We start from the raw sequence: 26,152 nt of genomic DNA on the forward strand, positions 1-26,152 counted from the left end.
AATAAACAAAATTTAGAGGCGAGGAAATTAATTGCTTCCATCGAGAAAGGCACAAGTCCATTGAGATGGCTTTTATTCGTACCTGTACTGACGTCAACCAATGCATCCAATGCAACGTCTACTCCGGTTTCTGACGCCAGCTCACGTTGAATAGGTCTCCCAACCAGATTTTCAATATCTGAAATAAATGAAAGCAATAAGAACGGATTACAGGCAAACATATCTGAAAACGAACGTGCTCTAACAATGATGATCAATACCTTTCATTTGTGAAGAAGATTTTTCGGTGAAAGTTATTATGTCCGAAGACAGGATATCCAAATTCCAATGTTATTATTTTTGCTCATTCAATGAGCGCAAAGAAGATTAAGTTGAGACAAATCAATTTTAGAGAAGTCTTGCTTTGTTCGCCTAGGTGCGACTTGGGTACGTGCATTGATCCCCGAAATCGCTTAAAGTAATTTTCTCAGATAAAGCAATCCTCAATTAAATGAAATGAATCCTTAAAGCTGAATATAATTCATTCTCGTCCACCTTGCGGTCTCTTATTTTTCAACTTTCGGAGAGTTGCATCCCAGGACAAACCAATAGAATCCATGCCCTTTATGCAGGTGTTGAATATATTATTACATAAGAAGGTTGAAATATGACGAGAAAATTCCATCTTTTGTGCAGTGTCCGATATATTATTTGAGCTGAGAACAATGGCGTAACTATGGGGGGGGGGGGGGATGGGGGGATAGATCCCCCCCCCCAAAGCTTGAGAAAAAACAAATTGTGGAAGGTTACCATTTTAGTTTTTTCTCATGGATATAAAACATTTCCACCAGATATCGCCGGACACTGTGAATTATACCCCCCCAAAGCGTTAGAGAAATAAGGAAATTTTTTAAATTATTGTCTAGTTTTGACTATAATAACTGCATCTGCTTAAATTTAAATTTTAAGTGCCAAAATGATGTAAAATGTATTCCCAGGCATGTTATTTTTTCAAAAATTTTCCCTGAACCCCCTTTGCCTGAAGAAGGGATCACTCCCTTGTCCTCTTCATCCCCCCCCCCCAAAAGCATATTTCTAGTTACGCCACTGGCTGAGAATATTCCCAGTCGATGATGAATTTTCAAATTTTCTTTTGGAGGGCTTTCAATTTCTTATATTTAAACAATTCATTTTGTGCTGACCTAAAAATGCATCTTATAGTCATCTCTGACGGCTATGTGGCGAAACTCACTTACTGTCTAAATCCATTGAGACGGCGTCCACTGCGACATCCATGGAGTTCGTGATAAGGTACTGAAGTTGGCGTTGGGTATTTCGTAGAAAAGTATCGGCATCGTTGAGAGCTGCTTGAAACACTGTAGGCGTCAAGTCAACGGCGTATGAAAGTTGCTCGTTCGTGACGAACATTGCTGCCAGCCCAATTCTGAGAAAATAAAAAAAATATCCCAAAAATAATGACGTCATAAGCATGCATCCAATGCTGGAGAAAATTATTTTGTAGTGTTGAGGTTCCTTATTTTTGCAATTGAAATAATTGAATTTCATGTATCACGGTCAAATTTAAAGTGCTATTTTTTTCGTTCTCAAAAATGTGAATTTATAAAGAGTCGTGAAAGGAGTTTATTCCAGTGTACTCTCGATCGTATTTTCTTTAATGTTTATCATTGAACTCATAGTGCTTTGATGAGACTAAAGTCATGATTTTGTGTAGTGTTTATATCTAAGAATTGAATTGCGTGACGTCAATAATGCGTCGAGATCTAGAATGAATACTGTAGAAAAATACTGTTAACAAAATTCATTGAAGTTGAATGTAAATTTTCATTTTATCTTACTGGAAAAATCAAACTAACTTGGTACAAAGTAGGAAGCAACCAAATAACTGGTAAACTGGTTAGGATATTATTGATGGTAGAATTCCTGTTGGCACGTAAATATCTATTATAAGCCGGACCTCTGCTATTCTGTAGAGCTAATGCTTCCGCTCCAATTAAGTCATTAATGGGCATTCCGCATTCGTTCGGAAATTACTTAAGTGGTTGAAATGGAATCTGTATAACGATCTTGGTGTTTTAATGAAGCTGAAAGCGTTGATACAAGCTTCCATCCAATTAGCCTCCGTATCAATTTTTTTCTGTTCAATTCTCGTACATCGCGATAAGCTGCAGATTATTTCATGCTTTCTATAGATTAGTTATCCGATGTTATGGTTTGCTTTAACAGCGGAAGATTATTGAGCGATAAATTAGCTTATAGTATTTATAATATATATGCTTTATATAGTATATATATAACATTCTGGTCGTGATCGAATTTTATAGATATGGTAGGAAGTAAATGTAGGCATCTCGGCGACCTTTGTTTAGCAGCCGCGGGAGAACGGAACGCGAAATTCAGATAATCTGTTGCCAATAAAATTATTCGCATTTTTAATTTGAGTTAATTCATTTGTGATTTCAATCAGTATCTTGAAAAATTGAATGTAATGTTTTTTACCACACGTAGAACGGAATTTCATTTGTCGCCTGCGAATAAAAATTCGAGCTTTCTTTTTTTTTAATTTTCACCCTTGGCTATTTTCCATCAACCGATCGCTATTTATGTTACTACTGATTGATAGGAGGGCGTATAAGTATTATAGTTATAGTACTATTCATCTCTTTCGTTATTACGAACGTACGCTGGAAGTCAGAAAAATTTAGGCGCACGTATTACTTTTACTTTCTTATCGTTTAGATGGTGAAGTAGATAAGCTTACTTAAACCACCACTCCATACAGAAGCTTTTACCTCGATCTGGAAGCATTCTGTCATGGTGAAATATAGTGAGAGAAATAACAATCCGATCTTCCAAAAGCGATAGTGGTGACGTATTTAAAAAGGGAGAATTATAATAATATCATGAAACAGAGAAATGAAAGAACCACAAGGATGATTTACTTGGGCAAGTATTGGGTGAGCTGAAAATGTCAAGAATTTAAATTACACTTAAGCAGTCCATGCTGCAGAAATATGTATTACATGAAGACCAGTTCACGACAACTTAACTTGGAATCGTTTATTTCTATATCACCCAAATGTAAAAGTTAAATATTCCACCGATTACAGCTCAGACGAAGTAGCGATCGCAAGACCGTTGTAAGAGAACTTGTAATGGCTCATGTGACTGTGAATGAGCATAACTTTCTTCCTTGCTACTGGTTACCTTAAAGAGGTTATTGAAAATAATATTTTTATGAATTCTTGAGTACATGTCATACTAAGGTGTCCTGGTTAAAGTTGAGGTGGAGAATGTTTTCTTACAGTGTCAGCAGCAGGATGAGTTGTACGAAGAACACGACAGTTCGACGGCGGCAGTTGAAGCAGTTCGGCATCTCCTCCAGCATGGCTATGTCGCCGGCATCTCCGCCGGACCCGCCACTTGCGTCAGAATCGCCCTTCCCGTACTTGCTGGCCAATCGGAAACAGGCACTCGTCAGCAGGAAGAGGGGGCCGCTGATGGCCAGCAGGGATCCGATGGCCAGGCATGTGATGAATCCCGCCTCCAGGTGGAGCGACTATGGAACGTAGGGAAACGACGTGTGAGTATCTCTCATAAAACATGTAGCTTGAAATTTTGCGAAATTTTTCGCCGGTAAGGACCAGTTCAAAGAAAAAAAAAGTCACAATTAATTATTCGTAGGGAGTACTTAGTGTGAGATTCCATTACGCATACGCCAATGAAGGCGTTAATAGATATCCAAATAGTATTTTGTTCAGAGTGACACAGTTTCCATTAGCATTTATGGTGCGCCGTAAACCCATTCTCTGACCTGTGTTCTTGATTCGTCCTCTACTATGAATTGTCGATGACGTAGTGAGTAAATTTATCTGCCGAAATTACTTTAAAATGCTATTTTTTATGTTTTTAAAGCCTCTTATGAAAATGATGGAGGACATAGGCATAAAAATTACCTTGGGATTTACTCTTGCTCTTTGACTAGAAAATTAACCAAAGAGAACGCCTAGAACGCAATCAACGACTCGAAAATGATAGTAAAAGTTAACGAAGCCCTTAAAAAGCTTAGAATCCATTTATAGTTCTTGGTATTAGTGTTTCATGACTGCTTACTTTTAATGCTTCAATTGGCGTTCCGATCGAATTTTTGCAAATCCTGGATAACAGTCACCTATTTTCAGTGTGAAGATGCGACTATGAGAATCATTATTATTATAGTATTCTACCGATTAAGGTAGGTTTCCATGGAGTGTTCAAGAAGTGATCTGGAAGCCTCCCTTTCCTTCCTGCACTTCCTTATTTAATTCACTGTAAGGCCTACTCTCTTTCAATCTATCTAAAAATCCTATTCTTTTCCTTCCCCTCCCTCATATCCCTAACATTCTGCCCTCTAACACCATTTTCAACATCCCCTTCCTGCTAAGTACTCCTCCCATCCATACCTTCTGTCTCCTCCGTATCTCATCATTATATGCTTAAGAAGGTTGCTCCGAAACACGCATCACATATAGTATTCATCAGAATTTCAAAATATACTTTATAAATTCTACCACATAGAGTGATGATCACAAAACATCTTTCTGTGTTAAATTTGCCGGTAATGCGTTTCAAAGTTAGCATTTTTATTCAGATCCACCTAGCAATAATTATCCTAGCATGAGAAAAATGTTGACATATACATATGCTTACAGTTTTGACAGAAAACTGATTTAATGTTCTTGGGTCATGTTTTTAGATATTAGTAAAGAATTTTGTATTTGAAGTCAAACAACGTTAGTTACGAAAACGGACCTAACGTTAACACTAATTCCAGCTTAAAAAGTTATTTTGAAGTTAACACTTTTTCCAGCTTATTAAGCTGGTTACTTAAAAATATTAGCATAAAGTTATAATGAATGTATCTGAATTATTTATGCCCTTATTTTCATCTTAACCTCGATAGATGTCGTCTATTAGGGTCATTACGTACTTGAGTGAAAAGCATTCGTTTTGAATCTCGTAGTGGCCAACCTTCCTCCATACCAGTCGCTATGGTTACTGGAGTGCGGCCACAGTTTAAAATTCGCGCAATAATCAAGGGCATCGTAATTACGGAATTATGCCCGCCAATCGACGTAATTAATTGACCTGTATTTATTTTTGATGTTCTGAGAGGAAGATAGTGGAACAGGATTGAGGTCCTTCGTTCATGAGGGGAGACCTTTGGGTGAAAGCGGCAATGCCCTCCGATGGACGCTGCCGAAAGCTTTCTGTATAGCTTGGAAACTCGCGTCGTAGACAATCATTACGTCCCATTTGTCGGGCAAATGAAATCCCGTCCCCTTCGGTGGTTCGGAACTTCAGCGTGAGTCCATGGTGAGTGAGATAGGCAATCTGGGGGTTTTCGGTAGTGGGAGGAGACGTCTCTCCCCTTCACATTCCTCCGTATGAGGCTCCCAGTATGTTACCCTCGTATCCTCGTTTGAGAGTGTTAACTTGATCCTGACCTCGTCCGAGCGTGTTTCAATGCCATCATATCCTTTGGAAATTCGATCAGTTTCGAATGGCACTTTCACAATGTCAGCATTTTGGCCGTATCTCGTGAACCCTATAAATATTTACAGCCGACACGCGGAACTATTCTATGGTAGAAATTAGCAAAACCATAGGCGATTCGTGCGTGTTGTACAAACTTCTACTTCCAGGTTAGGCTTACGGTATTTCTCATACCATGTAGCACTAACTCGCACGGTGTTTCATTTATGTTTTCAATTACTACGAAATAGCTATAATAGAAATAGCTGAAGTTTATTAAACTTTTGATTGTATGTCGATTGTACTTGCTTGCCACAGGAATGCTTAGGTATCGTTTTACCCAGTGGTGAATCCAGTGAAATAATTTATTAGCGTTCTTAAATGCTCTATCGACTGGACGTGTTGGTAATTAAGTTAGCCATAGTGGTGATCACACATTCTCACCAAAATGAATCCATATTGAAAGCCCATGCGGAAATAATATGTGGTGGAAACAAGAAGCATGGGGATGAAGTCGCTCGTTTTTTCTCTAATTCCCAGGAGCCTGCGGCTTGAGCTTAGTGTTTACCGCTTGCCATTTATTAGTGTTCAAATCCGTATCATTTGTTACTTTCGCTCACTTATGCCGTAGAATGTCAAATGTTAGGTAAACTTGTTAATGTAAGTACTAATTTAGCAATGGAAATTGGCTGGCGTAGAAGGTAGGTGTCCCTCTATTTAGAGCACATGCGGAAATATTCCACGGTATAAAGTTAGTCGTGCGTAAGGGTTACTAGTTGTATACTTAACGCGAGCCTTCGCCTTTAGCTTGGGATTTTTCGCTCACCATTCAGCAGTTAACCACTCATAATAAATTATTGCTAGCTAAAATTTTATATCAGCCTTTCAAAAACTAGTTTGGGAAAGGAAGAATGTAGGACTGTAGTAAAGCAATATTATGATTGAGGAATTCTTCCCGGGTTCCCAACCTGGTTAATTCAGTCACCTATTTTGGAAGGCGACTTGTCTTCCATTTTCAAGGCGTGTTACTCAATGAATGTCCAATTTCACACGAAATCTTATCAAATCGTAAATTTCAGTGTGAAATTCGACATTCATTGAGTAACACGCCTTGAAAATGGAAGAAAAGTCGTTTTACGAAACGTCGGCCTATACGTCTGAATTAACCTGACTGAGAAACCGAGAAGAATCCCTCATTATTTTTCGCCAGGAGAAATTAAAATCGCTTAATATTAATATTGTAGGGAGTACTAAAAAAGAGTTGCAAGACTGCGGTTCAGTTAAGGGCCACGCCGATATTTGTACACACAAATTTTCACACAAATTAAGTGAGTTCACAGTAAGTATTACAGCTTAAAAATTCTAAAAGCCTGGTTACACGATACATTAACCCGTACGGGTTAATGTGTAGATGTATGAACGGGAGAATGAACGCCAAAATGCACCGTCTAACCACCCAATTTGTGCGAATGCATGGACGGAAAATTGAACCTGTTGTAATTTGGTTCATGCATTCGTACATTTTTTGTTCCGGTCCTCCAAAATCATTCACGCAAACGTACTAACTTGTACGTGTTAATGCACCCTGTAACCAGGCCTTAAGAAAGGTATTTGTTGGGCCTATGTGTTGCTAACGGAATTTAAAAAATAATACTCTGAAATTAATTAGTTGTTCGGTTTCCCTGCGATGAAGAGATCTTGTATTTGCAAGAGAACTGAAATTAACATCTATGGCCGTGGAAGGAGCGGAGGTGGTGTCTGCGGTTCTATTTGATATTGAATTTGAAATCAAGTTTTTAGGGACACCCGTGCGTCATTTCTCTTTCAAATGCTGAAAAAGTGGAAAACGGGTACCAAATAATTATCAGCTGAGATTATTGATAAAAAATCGTGTAACGAAGACACCATTCCTTATTTCCAATAAATACTTTTATTATACAAACTCCTTGCACAGCAAACCAGTTAGCACAGTTTCACTAAATGCTATTGCATAATAATGTGTTTTCATTGCAAAAAACACTTCCTTTCATCTCAGTAATTGTAAAGTATTTTTGCCCTAAATGATTACTATTTTATTTTAAACTTACGCGGAGTAATATGATTGCTCATAAACAGTTACCATGCCACTTTATTCGTCATCGGAATGTAGTTTATATATGTACCTCGAAAGAAAGGTAAATTTATCGTATTTCTGAATGAAAGTGGGACTAACTTTTTTTTAAGCAAAGGTGAGAGTCTTGTGGTAGTCAGAAAGATGATCGATATTTCTGTAAATGCTAAGAAAGTAAAAGTTATAGGGCAACGAATATCTACAAATTAACCAGTTCACTGTGATAATATGTGGTTTCCTTCATATGACATGTGCAATGACTGAGAATTAGATCTTGCATTTGTTCTTTATCACATACGATGACCCAAAAGCATATAATTTGGAAGTTTCTCTTTCTAACTTTTATTCGTTCACAACATGAGAAATGGAATAAGTTATGTTGAAAGTCTACAGTGTTGAATCTCCTGACACTACTATAACGCGCGTTCAACCAAAATCAGGTGAATATTGCAAAATTACTTCGAAAATAAGACCAAAGAGACCTGTAAATTAATTACTAGGTTAATTGAGGTCATCAGAAGGGTATCTTAAAGCTTTATTTCTTTGAATTATGTTTTGTATCCTATAGTAGCCCAAATTTTGTTCTGACAATCACTTATAAAAAATAAATACAGATTGTGGTTTTTGTGATAATGGAAACCCTCCTTCGATTCAGTAACCCGTGGACAAAAGATAAAAAAGTAAGCCAATAGAAAAAAACATCTGTAGCTTGAACCGTGTCTGACAAGTTGGCGTGAAAATGCCTTATCCCAATTCCAGTATTCTTCTAGATTATTTTTCTCAATAGGTTTCGAACGATATACCGGGATACTGGTTTTCTTTCTGTTACGACCTCTGTTCACCCTTGGTTTATCGGCAATTTCATCCGTATCGAACGGCCTATAAGCTGCTCCGTCGAACGTCGACCGAACATAAGCGCCTGAATAGCCAGATTTCAGCGCGGGATATTCCAGATAATGTGAGAGTATTTTGTGGGGAAGATTTATTGGCCGAGCATATTTCGCCTCTGAGAAAGAAAATGAGATCAAGGCTTAGAAATGGGGGAAATTATAGTATCTACTGCAGGGATTTTGTGTCTCAAACGTTTTCGATACTTCGCAAAGCTCTTTTTTTTCTCCGGCAAAGGTGCGTATAAAGCCAACGGGTTCCTGTTGAAAAATACGACCTATAATCGAGGAGTGGGAGAGAAATTCCGCGGAAACTTAAATATTATGAGGTTTATGCTCAGTAACCACCTGAAATGATCTTAAATGAAGTGATAATATGAAGGAAGGAGTTGAGATGTGAAAGAGATTTATTTTTGGAGACAAGGGCATTCCCTGCATCATGAAAGGATACTCAGACAAAGCGACTTAAACTGAAGTTTCTTGACTAAAATATGCTGTCTTATGTGTGATTTGTGGGAATGTTATGATAAATTAATTCGAGGGATCTTAAAATTTTCAATTTTAAAGCGTCTATCAAATTATCATCCCTTTGTAATCGATCTTCATGGCTCTTCAGCTTGGTTTACGCGTGGTCTTAGTCTATGTTCACTTCAAGGGTAGTCGACTATTACTTACGCTGAGCTCTAAATTGTTTAAAGTATCTGCGAAGAGAATGTTCTCTGTCGACAATGCGAGGCGATTGGTATTGCTATCAACTTCGGCGTGTAAATAATGCTTGTTGTTTGAAATTCTAAACTGAAATCGACCAATGTAAATATGACCTATCCAAGGAAAAGTCTTTGGATAGTTATTTTCTTCGGCTGATCTCTCATGCCTGTAGGAATAGTTAAGTCCATTTCGCTTGTGTTAGCCCGCGTCGCTCCAATGACGCCATCGTGGTTTTCTCTCCTTTCCATTTCGCTCCTATTCCCATTCCCGCTGGGCTCCTTGAGATTATATCAAGTGTCGCACACGCAGCTAATTTTCGCCAATCCCCATGACATTTATCGTTAGATTTTCGAAAAATTGTTTAAATAACAATATTCTGAAAAATGTGAAACTGTTTTTGTTGCGAGGTAAGGTAAAATAACGATGATATTAATTTTGGCACATTTTTTTGTCGATTTGGTACCACGTTGCGACGCCTTCTTCCTTTTCCTTACACCTCTTGGAGTCTTATAATAAAAGCTTGGAATTATGAGCCTAGAGTCAGGAGTGTATTCCCGCGGTGGTGAGTATTGGTTGTGGTATTTGGAGGAAGCGGTCACGGGGAAACCCGACGATGGGGAGAAACCTGGCGTAAGTGTGCTTCTGTTCTTAAAACCAGGCACGATGCCATTTTTACTTTTTAATTATACCGTTTTGTCTTGATTTTTTGTGAAAATGTTCGTTGTATTTCGCGTTTAATAATGAAGGCAATTATATTTGGAATTACTTCAAAGGCATCCTATAGTATCAGAATGTAAGGTAAAGTGATAGGTCAAATTTATCGGATTGATGTGGTGGCTTAAGCGTTGGCATCACGTCCCGTGGGCCCAGATACAAATCGCGTTGGTGGTAGAAACTTTTCAGGGGTTGCCCGATCCCTGCATGAGTGCTGTGTGAGAGGTAGCTTCAGTGCAACACTCCGTCCGTCAAATGGTACGTTAAGCCGAGGTTTCGTTAGGAGCAGGTTAATGCCGGCGCTGGGTTTCTCTCCATCCTTCCCTCCTTGCCATTTTCTCATGGCGCAAAACGACCCTCCAAAAAGCTTTCGGTTGCCTCCACCAAATATTATACCATGCTAAGTTAGCCTCATAGGCGGAATGATTGACTCCAGTGGATTTTTCTGTATCTTGCGTCTGGGTCGTTCGCTTGTTTTCCATATTTTATTTAAAAGCCTTAACAAGGTGTCCCTTTATGCTCCATTCAGTGTTTTCGAAAATGAATGCTATCCGGCCGTCGTGCAAAAACAGTGTTCCGAACGAATGAAAAGTAATAAGTTGGAAGACAATGCAGGTACAATCCTCCCATGCTTCACATGAGGGATTCACGGAGCAGAGATAGCTTGTTTTAAACTCCACATTTCACTGTCATTTTTCGATGCACTATTTATTCACCGATGTTGAATAACTTGAAACTCAGTTGTTCTTTCCCCTTGCCTTCGCTATTGCTTTTAATCATGAAAAGACCTTCGGTTACAACTGCATGATGCATAGAATAAAACGGACCGTTGCGGAGGTGAGTTCCATCGACTTTACAGTGAATGAACGAGTGTAAAAATTCTCTCGAGGGCTTGGAAGGGGTATAAATTAATTTACAATTCTCAAAATATTGCCTTGTGAAATAAAACGACGTATCTCTACTTCATCAAGCACAGTATTCTCTATCTGGTATGACTTAATTTTCGACGCGTCTGGATATATGTCTCTCATACTGCTTCTACTCTTGATTGCACGAGACATGCAAGGTTGGAGGTAGGCCTGAGATTTATTCTTGGACTAAAAATACTATTTCTACATGGAGCAGAATTTTTTCCCGAAAACCCCACTTTTCACTGTCCTTCATTCCGTGAATTCTTCATTCACTATTTTGTATGACTTGTGACCCAATAATTCTTTTCCCTCGCCTTCGCTTTTGCTTTTATTGAAAAGAGAAACTTCGGAAACTGAACCAGAGAGTATTGAGGATGGCCATTTCGTATCGTTGAAGCATGATTTTTGATGCCACTTAGGGAGCTTTGCAATTTGTTTACAAAAATGTTCGCAGCCCTGCGATGAGTGGATAGTGATCGATTTGTTCTCAATATTCACTAAGTAATTTGTATTATCGCGAGGAATAGTGTTGAAAAGTTTTGTATTTGATAGATCGCGTCATTATGCGAGCGCCCCCTTGCGGGGCTGGCCGCACTGCTGAACATTGCAGAGCCACAATTGTAACTATTTTATATCATAAGATTGAATTCTGTTCTATTTGTGTTTAATCATTTTAAATAAATTTTCCGTTAACGTCGCATGCGACTTGTTTTTTTATTTCGGTAAAAGCAAAGGTAGCTCAAGACTGGTACAGCGAAGGGGATTTAGGGGATAAACCCCCCAGAGCTCAGAGAAATTAAAAAAATAAAATTATATGATCTTAAATAAATATTACCTGAGGTAATTTTATAGTATACTATAATTTTTTTCAAAGCCCTTTGAAATTTCTTTTATTATTGAATTATATTATTTTAATCCATTTTACTTAACTGGATTAATATTACTTACAGACTAGTGTAAGTATTAATTAAATATCCCTCAGAAAGCCGTAAAACTCACCATTTTGAACCATTTATCTCAAAATGTTTCTAGGGGAGGGCTCCTGCACTTCCTGCATACCCTGGCGGGTCCTTCTTACCACACAGACCCCCCAGTATTAGTTGCGCCTAAAACTTCCCTAGTCTTAATTCCTAGCTGCGCCCCTGGCTCAAGATATCTTTTGCGACGTTTGTGGTGACTTTTGTAATCCCATTAAATCGTGCGTAGACTGAGAACATATCTCTCGACAGGAGGATCCTATATTGTGATTTCCTTCAATTAAAATTAACATAAAATGGCTGAATGAAGATGATTATTTTGTGGAAAAATATCATTCCGTTCATCATTTACCGAATTATTTTCATGAATGCAATTTTCGGAGCCAACGGTGCAAGGTTCGCAACAAACTCATTGAAAAAGAGCTAGATATTTTTGTCCAGAAGAAGAAATTGCGTCTGTTACAGATTAATTTGATTATGTCTCTCTCCAGTCCAGTTAAAAATGTGAAAAAATCTACTGGCACTTACCTGAGTGATGACACTGGTCACCGATACCTTGTGGTGCATTGCGTCTCTCACCAGCTCTGAACCGCCCGCAGGTTTATGTCAACCGATAAGGGAAGAAAAGCCAGGATTAGGTAATCCTAAAATAACAATTCTCCTTACTCATTCAAGGTGTAAAATAAGTGAACATTGTTATCAGTTTGCACTAGTGGCACGTACTCAATAGTTGTAAATGACTTAAAGATAGTGCTGTACTTGCTATTTTCGAAATCATAATTTGATACTGTATAACTTACTCAATACTTAGTAGGAAAAATAAAAAAGTCGGAGATTCATTTTATGTTCTCAATTTACTGATTTCGTTGAAGAATGTAAAGTTATTTATAACTATTCAAGGTCATTGTTAATGATATTTAGTGAAGAAGAACGTTTTAATGGTAAGGTTCACCGTAAGCCATTTAATAAATTCATCATTTATAACTATTCAAGGTCAATGTGAATTATAATTTAATGAAGAAGGACGTTTTAATGTCAAGGTTTACAATACGCCGCCGGCGTTTCAGTTGAATTTTAAAATTAGTGCTTGAAAAGGTATTTCTGGACATGCAATGCCCTAACCGACTCCCGAAACAATATATAATTATATTTTTTACTAACTTTTATGCTTGGATTGCGCGTGCAATTCCAAATTATTCTTAGCAAGCGCTTTTTGAGCCGTTGCGGCACCCAATTTTAATTTAAATTCTTCATCGTCGCATTGTAGTTGCCTGATGAACTTCAATGCAGGATAGTCAGCCAGTCGCTGATGAAGCCACTATATAGAAGGGAGTCTTTTATCAACTCAGTTTCATGCAAGAGCTTTTAAGGCTAATGTTTGGATATCGGACAAAAATTTTATCGGTGATGCATTGAATGGGAGATGGAAATAGTTCGTATTCACCTACTTCACATGATATATTATATATAAATATATTTTTTTAGAAGTTGGACTATGATCACTTTATCTATGGAAATGAGGTGATAGATTTTATGGTGAATGAACTTTTAGAGATTAATGGTTCTGTGACACATGAAAGAAAATTATCAAAAGAGGTAACTGGAAAGCTTTGTGGAGAGTGACGATGCCTATTGTGCGATTAACCTAGTTTTCCTGTCTCTCGCCACCTTCTTTGTTCCATGTGAAATGTTACTGCTGCCTCGTCACTCTCCTAGCGCGTAAGCTACATGAAAATTAGTCTGGGCAAGCGGAAATATTTTCGCGCTGCTGTGATAATCTCTACGTCTTCAGCATGGATGATTACTGTGATCATACCGATGGCGTTCCAGAAGCTTTACGACCTGATTGCTGCCTAAACGTCGAAATCCTATTATGGAAACATCTGGCTTCGGATTAAGATGCCTTTATATTCTTCTTTTAGCGATGAGCGGTGACTCGAGTTTGAAAACAAGGGGAAACAAGGACGTGAAAACCCTTATGTGCTCACCCTCTGTGAAACTTTTGAAACCTTATTTACATTAATAATCTCTTGTAACCTCTATAATTTATATAGTTGGATGCTAATTTTCATAACTTCATCTACGATTTTATTTTAAAGTTACAACAAGTATCATGTCAGAAATGGAAAGGGATCCACGGAAATTTTGAAATCTGTTGACATTCCTAAGTAATATTAATATCAATAAAGAAAATATATGCTCAAGTATTAGCCTAAAACGAAAGAAGTCATTATTGCGGAATGAATGACATAATTACGTTTTCCTCTTCAGCAAAGTCTTATTAACTCCATATTCGCTCCAATTTGTGCCATAAAGGGTTGGATTCTTGAGGGTACTTCTTATGGGAATTTGATATTTTGGAAAACGGAATTACAAATAAATGACTGAAAACTATTGAATTAGTTTGAATAATTTATTTAATTCGCAGAAGAGTTATAACAAACATACTTTGTTATGGGTCATACCCATAACAAAGTACTCTCATACTCTATCAATCAGTAACCACAATCTTACTTCAAATAACCTTTGCTTAGTGTGGTTTCCCGAAGTTTTTCTTCTATCATTTATTTTCTGCCGAAAAATTCTGGAAAGTTCAAATTTACTTATGATGCCGGAATAAACTCATACCTTGGAATGCAGTTGAATTAAAACGTCATGATACTCATTTTATTGAACTTTCTTTAAAGAGTTATTCCATTTCATTTTAATTCAAAGAGAAATTGAAGCACGTGGGCTGGACGGAAGCTTGCGGAAACGGTTCAGCAACTGTCAAAGTGGACTATATATAATTTCATTTTCTTTTATGATCACATTTTCTCAGTCATTTTATTTTAATTTTTATTAAAAGTGCCTGCTTACTTATGCGTGTAATGATTAAGAAGAATAAAAACATTCCATGGTATTTTTGGGATTAGAATGAAATAATTAGACTGCCAGAAAATATAGTAAGTTTTTGTGATAATCATATTCAATAAAATGTGTGTTTTTATACGATTGATAAAGTGTCCTCAGGAAGTGGAAAATGTTACCTGGCATCGCATCAATATTGCACCTGCTTTGTGAAATAACATTTGTCGAAAATTTCTTTCCAAGGCAAGGATTTTGTCTTTTGGAAGGCGATAGAAAAATTCTACTTTAATCTAAATTGGACTGTAGTGTAGATATCCGATTTAATGGCACTCACAATGGAATCTTTTATTCTTCGTAGAATTGCAGTGGTACGTTTTTCTAGTTAATTCATTAGTACTATTTTTTATTCAAGTCACGGACACACACTCGAGTAAGTAATCTGGTATAAATGACCCTAGACACTGGGTATTTACCAGGCCCACACTACTAGGTATCAGTGGTCGCGTTCAGCAAATACTCACCGGGATCAAGAGATCCCTCACCGGTGAGCGATCGGTCGTAGCGATCTGCTGGACGGTTGCTGAGCAGTGATCAGTCACGTGACCAAATAGCAGAAACGGTAATGCGATTCCTTTAGAAGCGCTGGCGATTTTAATTGCAGGAGACGATGATACTGTGAAAAATTTGTTCGGTTTAATTCAACGCGAGACGAGATTCTCTAGAAGAAATCCCTAAGCCGTACGCCTCAGAAGAAATAGGCCGCGGAATGAAAACTATTACGAAGGGATAGTCCCTCGTTTTCAGGACGATAGCTTACTTAGTCGATGACAAACCTGAAGCCAGTTTTACTTGTTTTTCTTCAGTATCCTGAATTTCATATGTCATTCCTCCGTACGCATATCTTTTTGCAACTATAGCACCAGAAGACGTGCTAGTACTGGGCGCAGCCATATTGATTGTTAACTTGTTCCAACCACTGATTTTCTCCGGTGGAAAAAATGGCGTCTGATCAGTAACACCGGTGACCTACCAGAGAGCGTTCAGCAGAAATTGTCTCACCGGTTCCGCAACTGTTGAGTCTGCTGAACGCGACCAGTGATAGAATTTAAGGACTCATTGGGAATATGTGTATCATGTCATCAGAATTCTTCGCAAGTTCATGTGATATCCATCGTCCGAGGGAGTGATATACGCCTAAATACACTGCAGCATTATTCGTTCCATTGCCGCGCGACAGAATCGTCATATACTCTTCACCCAATTTTTTGGACGTCTTTTCGAAGAACAAAGCGCTATTGTGCCTAGTGTTTACATTACCAATAACCGGTTAACCGGTATTACAAAAGGCCCTGTATCTCAAATATCTGAGGACCTCATTATTTCTGCATCCAGCCTTGTTCTTCTGCACCGGAACTCAAAACTATCCCTGAAAACGAAGCTGCTCTTATATAAATCCATGATAAAACCTCTTCTGTCCTGCGCGTCACCCGTTTGGCTCATGGCTGCAAAAACGCACCTAAACCGAATTCAGACGACGGAAAACAAGATAATCAGAAGGCTAGCAGGAGCTCCTAGGTTTATCCGCAACAAATATTTAAGGAAAGATCTCCAAATCGTTCCAATATTAACGGATTTAAAAGCGTACCTTCCCCAGTTTGCACGATCATTAGATAAAACCGGAAATGAATTCATTCAGAATCTCTGGAACTACTCCCCTGAAAGTACTGGAAAACATTAAGCCTCGAAATACGCCTTAGTCCCCCACCACATCCCCTCCCCTTAACTCCCCATTTGCCACACTGTGACTGACTGACTGCTTTTTACCAGAAACGAAGATCGAAGAAACGCACTGTAGAGAGCCTGTAAGGCTGGGAACAGTGACCAGAAAAACTTGGAAATTTCGGCGTGGCGTGGCAGCCTTGTTCTTACCCGCTGGGAACTCGTTGGGTTGGATCCACGATAGGAAGTCCCCGATGTAGCTGAAGAAGAAGAGTCCCTCGGAGAGGCCTAAAGAAGTGATGCGGAAGGACTCGCCCTGCGGCACCCGGGGAAAGCGCAACCGCCCCGTCGTGGAAGCGGGACCCAACGGCGGCGACGGGAACTCCAGCCCTCCGCCCCCTGCCGGCAGCACGGGCCTCCCTCGATCGCGACCCCGCGCCCTCTCCAGGTTCATCTCCACCATCCTCTCGTCCTCAATGTCAAGGGATCTGGAGTCTCCCCGTCGAGTCGAGGTCACGTTGTAGACATCTCTCTCTGCAAAGGGTTGGCGGAGAGAAAAAAAATCAGAGGTTAACTCATCTCCGCCCACCGTTGCCATATTTTTAATTTAAATTTAATTTTTTATTTTATTTTCAAATCACCGGATGCAGCTCTTATTGGCTATTTTTCACCGGGGTGTTCAACAAATGTAACAAGTAAACGTACACAAACAATCATGCCGTGGACCGGGGAAACCTACCCAGGCGGGACTCGAACCCGCGACCTCTTGTTTGGCAGGCTACATCCAACCATAAGAGGCTATATTCGAATCCCGGCGAGGCCAAATAACTTTTTTCATGGCGAATTTCGTTCTTGGTTTATATAACTTGGCACCCGTGTGCGTGATTGTGTATAAAATTACTTATTCAGTGCAGTGATTTTGAATCTGATTAAGGCTTGGGGTTCACAACGTGACAAATATTTTCCAAAATATTTCAGAGGCTAAATCAGTATGCGAAAATACATTTACAAGAAGAGAAAAGTCACCCTTTACATTCCATACTTTTATTTAATTAGTTCCGATCAGGTTTAAAGAGTATGATATGAGTCTATCGAAGGAAACCCGCGTTTTATTTCTGGTGTCAAATTGCCACAAATATGCTGTTAAAACTTGCGATAACTTAATTCACTAATTAGGTAGTTTATTTTTGATGCTGGTTGAAATATGCTCACTGACGGAAAAAGATGGGTGCGAAACGGAAATTCATTGTAATGATAATTGTCTATTCTTCCATCAAATAGTACCCAACGTCATTTGCATCGAATATGAAAGATTTAGGTAGTCTTTAAGCTTATTCCTGAGGTTAGACTACCTTCAAAACCAAAAACATGCGTTACCCAGGCAAAGAAATTGAACAAAACACTATGCGTGCATGAAATTGCATAATACAGTCCCTAATGGTCAGCAATATACGATAAAAATGCCATTATGCGTATAGAAGGTTTTATGGATGCCTATTGTCTTTGAAATACATGCGAGTATCTCATTAAGTTAACAAGAAATGGCATTGGATTGAAGATTATCTTAACTTTCCAGAATCCAAAAACATACTTTAAAATATACTCCGAAGATTCATCCTCTCTATAAAGGTCACTCGTAGAAATGAAACAACGTTAGGTTCTGCACTAGTTACCACCCAGTGTAGCTCTAACGCCACTGGTTAGTCAGAAGAAACAAGTCGATGTATCACGAATATATTTCTTTGCTTTACTAAAAACGACCTCAGGAGCAACGTAAAAAAATATTCTCACAATCGCATCCGGAAAGTTTTGAGGGCGGATATGGGTTAAAGTGGCGTGCGACATTATTTTTGCACAAATTAGGACTTCGCTTAGTACAACACACATTGTAAGCTTGTCAACACCGAACATGGTTTCACCATTTGTATATCGGTGTATTACAATATTGTATGCATTGCATGTATTACTATATTGATACCATTGTCGGTGACACTCTAACATAGTTATACATATACACCAACGATGAAATTTGTCATGAAACAAATAATTTGGCTCAGCTGGGATTCGAACCCTGATCTCCCGATTGGCTTGGCTTGAGCCTATTTGGATTAGTGGTGTAACTGGAATCATACCTGACCGGCAATCGGGAGGTCCGGGTTCAAATCCCGACGAAGCCAAATGATTTTTCATGGCGAATTTTATCCTTGGTTTATATAACATTGCACCCGTGTGAGTGACTCTGTATAAAATTACATATTCAGAACAATGCTTTGAATATAATACAGGTTGGGGGTTGATTTTCCAGAAAATTTCAGAGGCTAAATCAGTATGCGATAATACATTTCTAAGAAGAGGTAAGCCACCATGTACACATTCCATACTTCTATTTCATTAGCTCTGATAAGGGTTAAAAGGTATGAATTTCAGAAGCCTTGATGGTAGTATTTCTGAATTGAAGTCGTCGTAGGCACCAATAAAATAGAATTATTGGATGCGCAATTGTACATTTTACAGTTTGAATATTTTTTTCAGTCTAATGGTCGCAAAAAACTGTCTTGGCTAATTCATGAAATTATTTTTCTTTTAATGATGAGAATTCTTGACTGTTTTCCTGTTGGTGCAATGTAGAAACGTATATTCCGAGAAAATTTAATTTTGAGCGTTGAAGATTTGGCATCATTGCCGTATAAATAAAATGGGTCCTGTGAAAACACAAAATGTTTGCCATGATAGATCATGTTTTTGGCTGGGATACGAATGGGCGTGTATTCAGGCTCCGGACTTTTGGGGGGTGGTCTCTATATTTGGTCGTTTTTACCCCCGTTTCCCGCTTCTATCATTCTATCGGTGAGGAATGTAGATTATTTCTTTAGTTTTCCGCATTTTATTCATTTGGAGGAAGGGATCTAGGCCCTTTTTGCATTTACCCGTGCATTATACCGGTGTATGCATTAGGTAAAGTCATTTTATACCTATGTCATAAAAATAGGTGTAGTATTTGCTTTCCCCACTTATTAGTATTAACTGCTTGCCGTCTGGGAATCAGGGTAACTCGATGGGGAAAGCGATGTTTGGTTACTGGCCAAAGGGTCTCCGGCAAAAATTCTGGATGAGTCCTTCAGATCAAACGATAGTGTAGTTTCCTTCATCAAAGAAAACGAAAGGCATGCGATTCGTTACCCACCATTAGTGTATTCATGATGTACAAAGTATTTGGTTTTAGAAATACCAGTTTAGACGAATATTAAAGGTCAATTTTAACCTCATATGAAAAAGTCCAGATTGGCGGCCATGCGATACCACTCCTAGTGACGTCACAGTGTGCTAGATGCTATACGAGTAGTTATAAATATATTAGGAGTTTTTACATCGTTTAAGATTACCAATGCATGCGTGAGGCACAGATCTCAGGGAAACATGTCTTAATAATCACATATTCAAACTGCCTATGGTTGGAAAGTTTCCTTCGTTTGAAAGGGTATTAATAATCCTTATTTAAGCCAAGCGCTACCTGCTAGCAGCCTACATCGTAGCGGCGCTCATAGCCTCGCACCAAGGTGGCCTCACACAGCGGCAGCCGGAACCAGAATGATATCACACGGGCTTTTTCCGCCATTCATACTTAGCGGTTACGTTTTCGCGCGCTTGAAAATTTTCACTTTTCATCTAATCGCGAAAAATAGATATTGTCATTTAAAAAATTTAAAAGCGTGAAATACGTACTCCAGGAGTAATAACCTTTCGATTTCTCTTTGTAAAGCAGGCAATTAAAAAAAATTGGAAACCCTATTGAAATGCTCGAAGTGCGGAGTGTTCCAGAGAAGGGTGCTGACTTCCCTACCGTAAAAATGCTATTCACTCGACTGACGATGATAAACCAAGTTTCACCACCCACTTGACTTCAGCAAGGGTGAAATTCCGCAGAGGTGGAGTGAATGCGACTTCTCTCTAAATACACAGTATAATGACGTTCTAAATCTGAGGAGGACTGTTTCAGAACATAATGACCTAAAATAGATGTAGGGCGATAATAGGGTAGTTTCCTTCATAAAAAAAACGAAATGCATTGATTGCTATTCGTTACTCACCATTAGGGTTTTCATAATATACAAATTATTTGGTTTTAGTAATCCCAGTTTAGACGAATGGCAATGGTCAATTTTAACCTCATTTGAAAAAGGCCAGATTGGTGCCCATGCGATGCCACTCCACGTGACGTCACAGGGACCTAGTTTCTTTACGAGTAGATAGGAGTTTTACATCGTCTGAGATTACCTATGCATGCATGAGGCACAGAGCTCAGGGAAACATCTCTTAATAATCACTAATTTAAATTGTCTAAGGTCGAAAAGTTTCCTTCGTTTGATAAGGTAGTAATAATACATATTTAAGCCAAGCGTTACCTGCTAGCAGGGTACTTTGCTACCTGCTAGCAGCCTGCGTCGTATCAGCGCTCAAGCTTCGCCTCAAGGTTACCTCACTGGGCGGCAGCGGGAAACAGAAATACTCCACACGGACTTTTCCCATCATTCCTAATGAGCCGTCGCGTTTCGCGCGCTGGAAATTTTTCACTTTTCGTTTAATCGCGAATAATAGATATCGTCATTCGAAAATCTAAGAACGTGAAATGCGTATTATATGAGTAATAATCTTTCGATTTAGGCACTAAAAAATAATAGGAAACCACCCTATTATTGGCTGCATGTCAGAAGTCCCTAGCTGTGTACTAAGTATTAATTTTTTGTGTTATTTATTTGGAAAACTGACCTTAAAAATACGGATATATTATGCGTATACGGATACAGCCTCATATCTGGATGCCAAATCCTGATCGGTGCATACATGACCACTATACACTGTGCCAGGTTTTAACAGGTGCCAGAGCAGTTGATTGTTTCTGGAGCCCTGGGCTTGTTCTTTTAAAGGGCCTTTGTATGCCAATACAGCATTGTCTCTTTGCCCCAACTACGCTCCATTAGTGGTGCTAAGGAATCACTTATATGGAGCTATAAGCGGTTCGGAGGGTCGGTACAACGGATTTTACTCGGAGAAAATAAGTGAGTCATTTTTCGTAATTTTTCGAATTTTTTTCCTTTGTACATTTCTTTTCTGACTTATGGTAAACTTTTTCTTTTCTTTGTATCATTCGCTTTGGAAATTATATTAGAAATTTGCATTTTTGTGCAGTCTCTCTTGTAGCAATGCTTGCCTCAGCGTAAAAAAAGTAGATCACAATGAGTGTATAAATGTTGTGCCGAGAAATGGATAGGCAGGCATCATACAAATTAAACTGATGCATATAGCCTCGCAAAGTTTTAGTAATTGGCAGTTAAACGCTGTGATTAAATTCAAAATATGTTTGTTTTTTGAAAATGGCACTAATGTCAAGTCGAACGTCAGGAAATGTGATAATTTTGGAGGTTTCGAATTTATTGACTTACCTTAGTGCCTATAAACCTAATTTTACTCGTCGATTCAAGAGTTGACATACTTGTAAAAGCAGTAATTTGTATTCATTATATACGATAATTTGAATAACACTTTATTTAAAATAATGTATTCTTGCGGCAAATTTTCTTAACTGGAATAATATTTGCGGTTTAGACGATAGGAAACTGAGAAAAGCTCCGTAAAGAATTGAAGAAGGGAGAGCCGGAAGGGAAGCCGGAATTTTGGCTATTTGCGGAATAAAGTATGTTGTGTCACACAAAGCAATCCACTTAAGTAGATCAGCCGGGAAAACAATTTTAATTTCATTAAAAAATAAAATAATAATGGAATGTGAAACGCAAGCTAAATTAAGAGCTCGAGGTATCCAGGATTCTGCAGGATGGATCAAGCTTATGGGCGACTGAAAGCATATGGTCTTAAAATATTTTCATCTACAGCAGCCTAATGCTATATTTTTGGACCTATGAATTTTTTCCCATTTGTTTTAAAAATTATTTTCACATGATATGTATATTTCTAGCCTAGTAATAGTCCATCGCCAAAGTCCTATAATATTTTCTCGCAATACCATTAATGTGAATTCTTTTCTCTGATACATATTTTAATGAATTACTTTTTAGCAAATTTGGGTGGGCGTATGAAATCCTTTATGAAGAAGAAATCTGGAGTGAATTATCTATTGCTATTCATAAAGTAGCGTTCGTTTTCCTCCCTATTACAGTAATTACATCATTGGATGGCTTTTAGTATATGACCCTTAACCGCTTGCTTAAAAGGGAAAATTTCCTGCTCTTGATTCCTATTATAGTGCTTGATTAGTATTGCATTCATTTGCCGTTCGGTTTTCACGCAGTAGAAAAAAAGATGGCTTTTAATTGAGATTAGATTCGAGGTTTGGTACTTATTGAATTTGGTCGGACCTCTGCCATAGTTATCGTCTGTCTGCCCTATCTTATCTAAGATAAGCTGGCATCAAAGCTGGCAGCATTGGTGATTTATTTTATTTAACTGCACGAACGCATTTTCAGATAACACGGCGCTCTTTGCTGCCTACGTTTTGACAATATATTTATTGTGCCTCATATCTATGTGGGGCTCTTGTTGTATTTCATTTTTGACCTTGCACCTGTGTCGTGGAAATAAAGGTGAGAAATACATAGCGTGCAGGATTTTACTGATCACATATGTAAATTTCAATTAATTTATCCATTAAGTTAACGTCTAAATTTGGTATTTACCTTCTAAATTTACCTTGCGGCAAGTAAATGTGTTGGGGAAGACACTCAAGTGGTTATAGAATAACAGTTGTGGAAAAATACTCGCCTTGTTGGCGTTTGGTAATTAGAAATCATTTTGAATATTGTGCTGTTTTGCGAAAATACTTCTCTTTCGTGCATTAAATCGGCGCTTATTTATGTTTGCGCATCAAGAGCAGCGTCAAATCTCTCCTCAAATTGGAATCATAACAACAAAGTTTGTTTTTTTCCTCAGAATTTGTAACATTTTATGAGAAATGGGTCAGGGAAAGGGGGTAATTACGTCGTGCAAAGGTACAACATTTTCATTATCTCCATAATTCAATTGTAATAGTGGAGATTATCCGCATTTGTTTGATTAACTTCGGAAACGAATGACCAAACCAGTGCATTTTTGCAGATAAAATGTAATAAGCAAAGGCATTTTAATTCAAAGTTGAGTTATTTTAAGGAACACGGTGAAAAAAATCATTGCAAAAGACTTCTGAGAAACACTAAGAAATCCTGCGAGAAAGTCATGATACAAATGGAGAAAAAAGAATCATCGGGAAGTGAAGGACCAGCCTTTGTAATGCAAAAAAAAAATACTTGGCTGAAGTAAACCAATCTTGAATCATCGTGACTCTTTCTGTAGCTAATACGCGGCTTGCTTCGCCGGCAATAATGTATTTCGCGTGAAAGTAACTCTAGGTTTATAGCATTTTTATAATCATGTATGTGGCTACTTTTGCGAGATATCATATTAGAGAGGCGATACAGCGCATCCGACACCGAAAACATGTCCACGCTGCTTCGCCGACGCTGAATCTGGTGACAACAGGATTGTAAATCTCCTAGAATTTACTCAGTGCTGGGGTGCATGCTCATTATCTAACCTTGGTTTTGCAGTTTTTAATTTTTACATACCCAGTTTTAATCACAAAAAATAAGTACTAACTCTGCCGCCATCGAATTTTTTTTCTGCTGTCTTGTCACACTATTAGTTTTAATCCATAGGTTCGTTCACCACTTTTATTTCATTGTTTATTGCGACAGATTTTGAAGAATAAAGACACCCCTATTATTCCCTACTTCTCGTGACTTTCGCGACGAAAAATCGGCGGCCTTAACCCTTCGCAAATAAGTGGATGACATCATTGCGTCATTCTCAGCGTATCACCGCTTCTCAGCCACTCCTAGGTTTAGTGTATTGGAATCGTGTGATTGAATGTTCTTCGCACATTAGTGAGAGATCACTTCCCTGAATGAAAGATACACTCTGAACGCAAACGTGAACTAGAACTTAAAATGACTTCACCAAGTCATAAAAAGTGGGTTGTATGTTTATTTTCTTATTTTAAGCTTTTTGAGTAAACGCCTGAATTAAGTTGATATGATTTTTCTTCGTTATCTTATCTTTCCCTTCCATCTACTAAATTCTTTCAATGATTTGCAATTTGGATAGGAGTGATCGACCACAATTTACTGGGGATATGAAAATAATCTCCCCTTTAACATACAATCCAACATACCTTCGGTGAAGATGGGACTGTCATAAGTCAGACGGGGTGCCGGGGTCGGTAATTCAGGAGATACCCGTCGATGGGCATGCGGCGTGGCCGTCGTGACCTCCATCTCGGCCAAGTGCTGGCTCGACCTGACCTCGTGGTCGTCGAGAACCTCGAAGTCTCTGTTCCCACTTGCGGAATCCGATGAATCTTCACCCAAAGCACCATCTTGAGGCAATAGGGGATAAGGAATCTCGCTTTGCCCTATGGCGTCCTCGGTTGTGACTTGTGAACTGTCGCTGCGAAATCCGGTGGTGACCTCTAGCGGAGCTTTGGTGGTTGACGAGGGAGAAGACGCTGTGGATGTAGAGGAAAGGCAAGGGATGGTAGCGAGTAGGAGAATCGCAGAGGCCAGCGCCACTCCTCTACATCGTCTGTGAGGTTTGATTTTTATTGTTTGAGAGCACATACTGTCGAGTTAGCTTATGCACACGAAGCTATAAAACGTTTTTTCACCGGTATCACTCACTGGTGGGTCTCTTAGAATGAATGTGGCTTAACACTGATATCAGCCCTCGATACACCTCGATGGCCGTTAGTGGTCTATGTATCTTCTTTTCACTAGATCAGCTGTAGAATGTGAATACTTTGACCGTGTACGAGCACACAATTCTTTTGACGAGTTTTATTTTATTGCGGGGAGCCTCTCTAGCTCTAGTTGTCTTTTTTCCTGAAAGTCCTCAACACTTAATATGAATATACGTATCCAAGTTTCCTTCCTTGAAGTCACTATTCGTGTAGAATGCACTCTTAACTCCGTAGACCGGCCCGAAAGAACCGGGGGAGGGCAGTCGACTCGGTCCACCAACCTCCCCTGGCATCGGCGTCATGGAAACCAAGGGCTATTATTAATATTTAAGGGAGACGAAGAGTATCCTTCATCAAAGTGAGAAGTGGACTCCTCGAATTGGGTCCTTCCCTTTGCCCTTGGTGGCCCTGGCGAGATGACCAACGGTATCGGTCCACTCACTGCCGCGGTCCCGGGGCGTCATCATTGGGGACACTTTGGCGTAGAAGGTCGGCGTCTGGGGGGATCCCTCGGACTGTCACATCACCGAACGCACGTCAGTCACACACTTCCACGCCGACGGGGAAACAAGAACCGAGTTCGACGAGGGGTTGGAATAATCCTCGCCCCCCCCCTCCTTACACGCCTACTCCCCCATATCTCCGTGAGACGGGGAGAGAAACGTGAGGGTGACCGCCCCCCGGTTCTTGCAGACCGCCCTGCCGGTCTTCGTCGGGTGGTGTTCCACTAATCCCCACGGCCGGCGAGCTCTCCCGGATTTCACGTGACCACTGAGGGAGCGTAGGACGGCACGTGGAGGGTTTCACGTATGTCTGCCCCGTCTGCCCTGAGTCGCCTGTGCGCGGGACGCGCTTCTAAACTCACGTTTTTTGACTTCGTCTCGTGAGTCTCGTAATCAAAGGGTGCGTTCCAGTCAATTGTAGTATTGAGGTCTGATTACACGATACATTAGCATGTACAAGTTTATGTCTAAATGTATGAA

General features: G+C 39.2%; 1 protein-coding gene across 1 annotated transcript in view; it reads right to left on the reverse strand.

The window, feature by feature from the left end:
* Nucleotides 1-25,739, reverse strand: part of LOC124155668 (prominin-1-A) — a 49,487-nt gene extending 23,748 nt beyond the window's left edge. Inside the window, exons 1-6 of the mRNA XM_046529683.1 lie at nucleotides 24,606-25,739; nucleotides 16,598-16,921; nucleotides 12,347-12,402; nucleotides 3,303-3,556; nucleotides 1,236-1,423; nucleotides 83-178 (exon numbers count right to left, since the gene is read on the reverse strand). Of these exons, the coding sequence (XP_046385639.1) occupies nucleotides 83-178; nucleotides 1,236-1,423; nucleotides 3,303-3,556; nucleotides 12,347-12,402; nucleotides 16,598-16,921; nucleotides 24,606-25,050 (1,363 nt within the window). The 5' untranslated portion in view covers nucleotides 25,051-25,739. The remainder of the gene's footprint in view (nucleotides 1-82; nucleotides 179-1,235; nucleotides 1,424-3,302; nucleotides 3,557-12,346; nucleotides 12,403-16,597; nucleotides 16,922-24,605) is intronic.
* Between the last annotated feature and the right edge of the window lie 413 nt (nucleotides 25,740-26,152).

This window comes from Ischnura elegans, chromosome 3 (genome assembly GCF_921293095.1).
Source record: "Ischnura elegans chromosome 3, ioIscEleg1.1, whole genome shotgun sequence".
Lineage (NCBI taxonomy): Eukaryota > Metazoa > Arthropoda > Insecta > Odonata > Coenagrionidae > Ischnura > Ischnura elegans.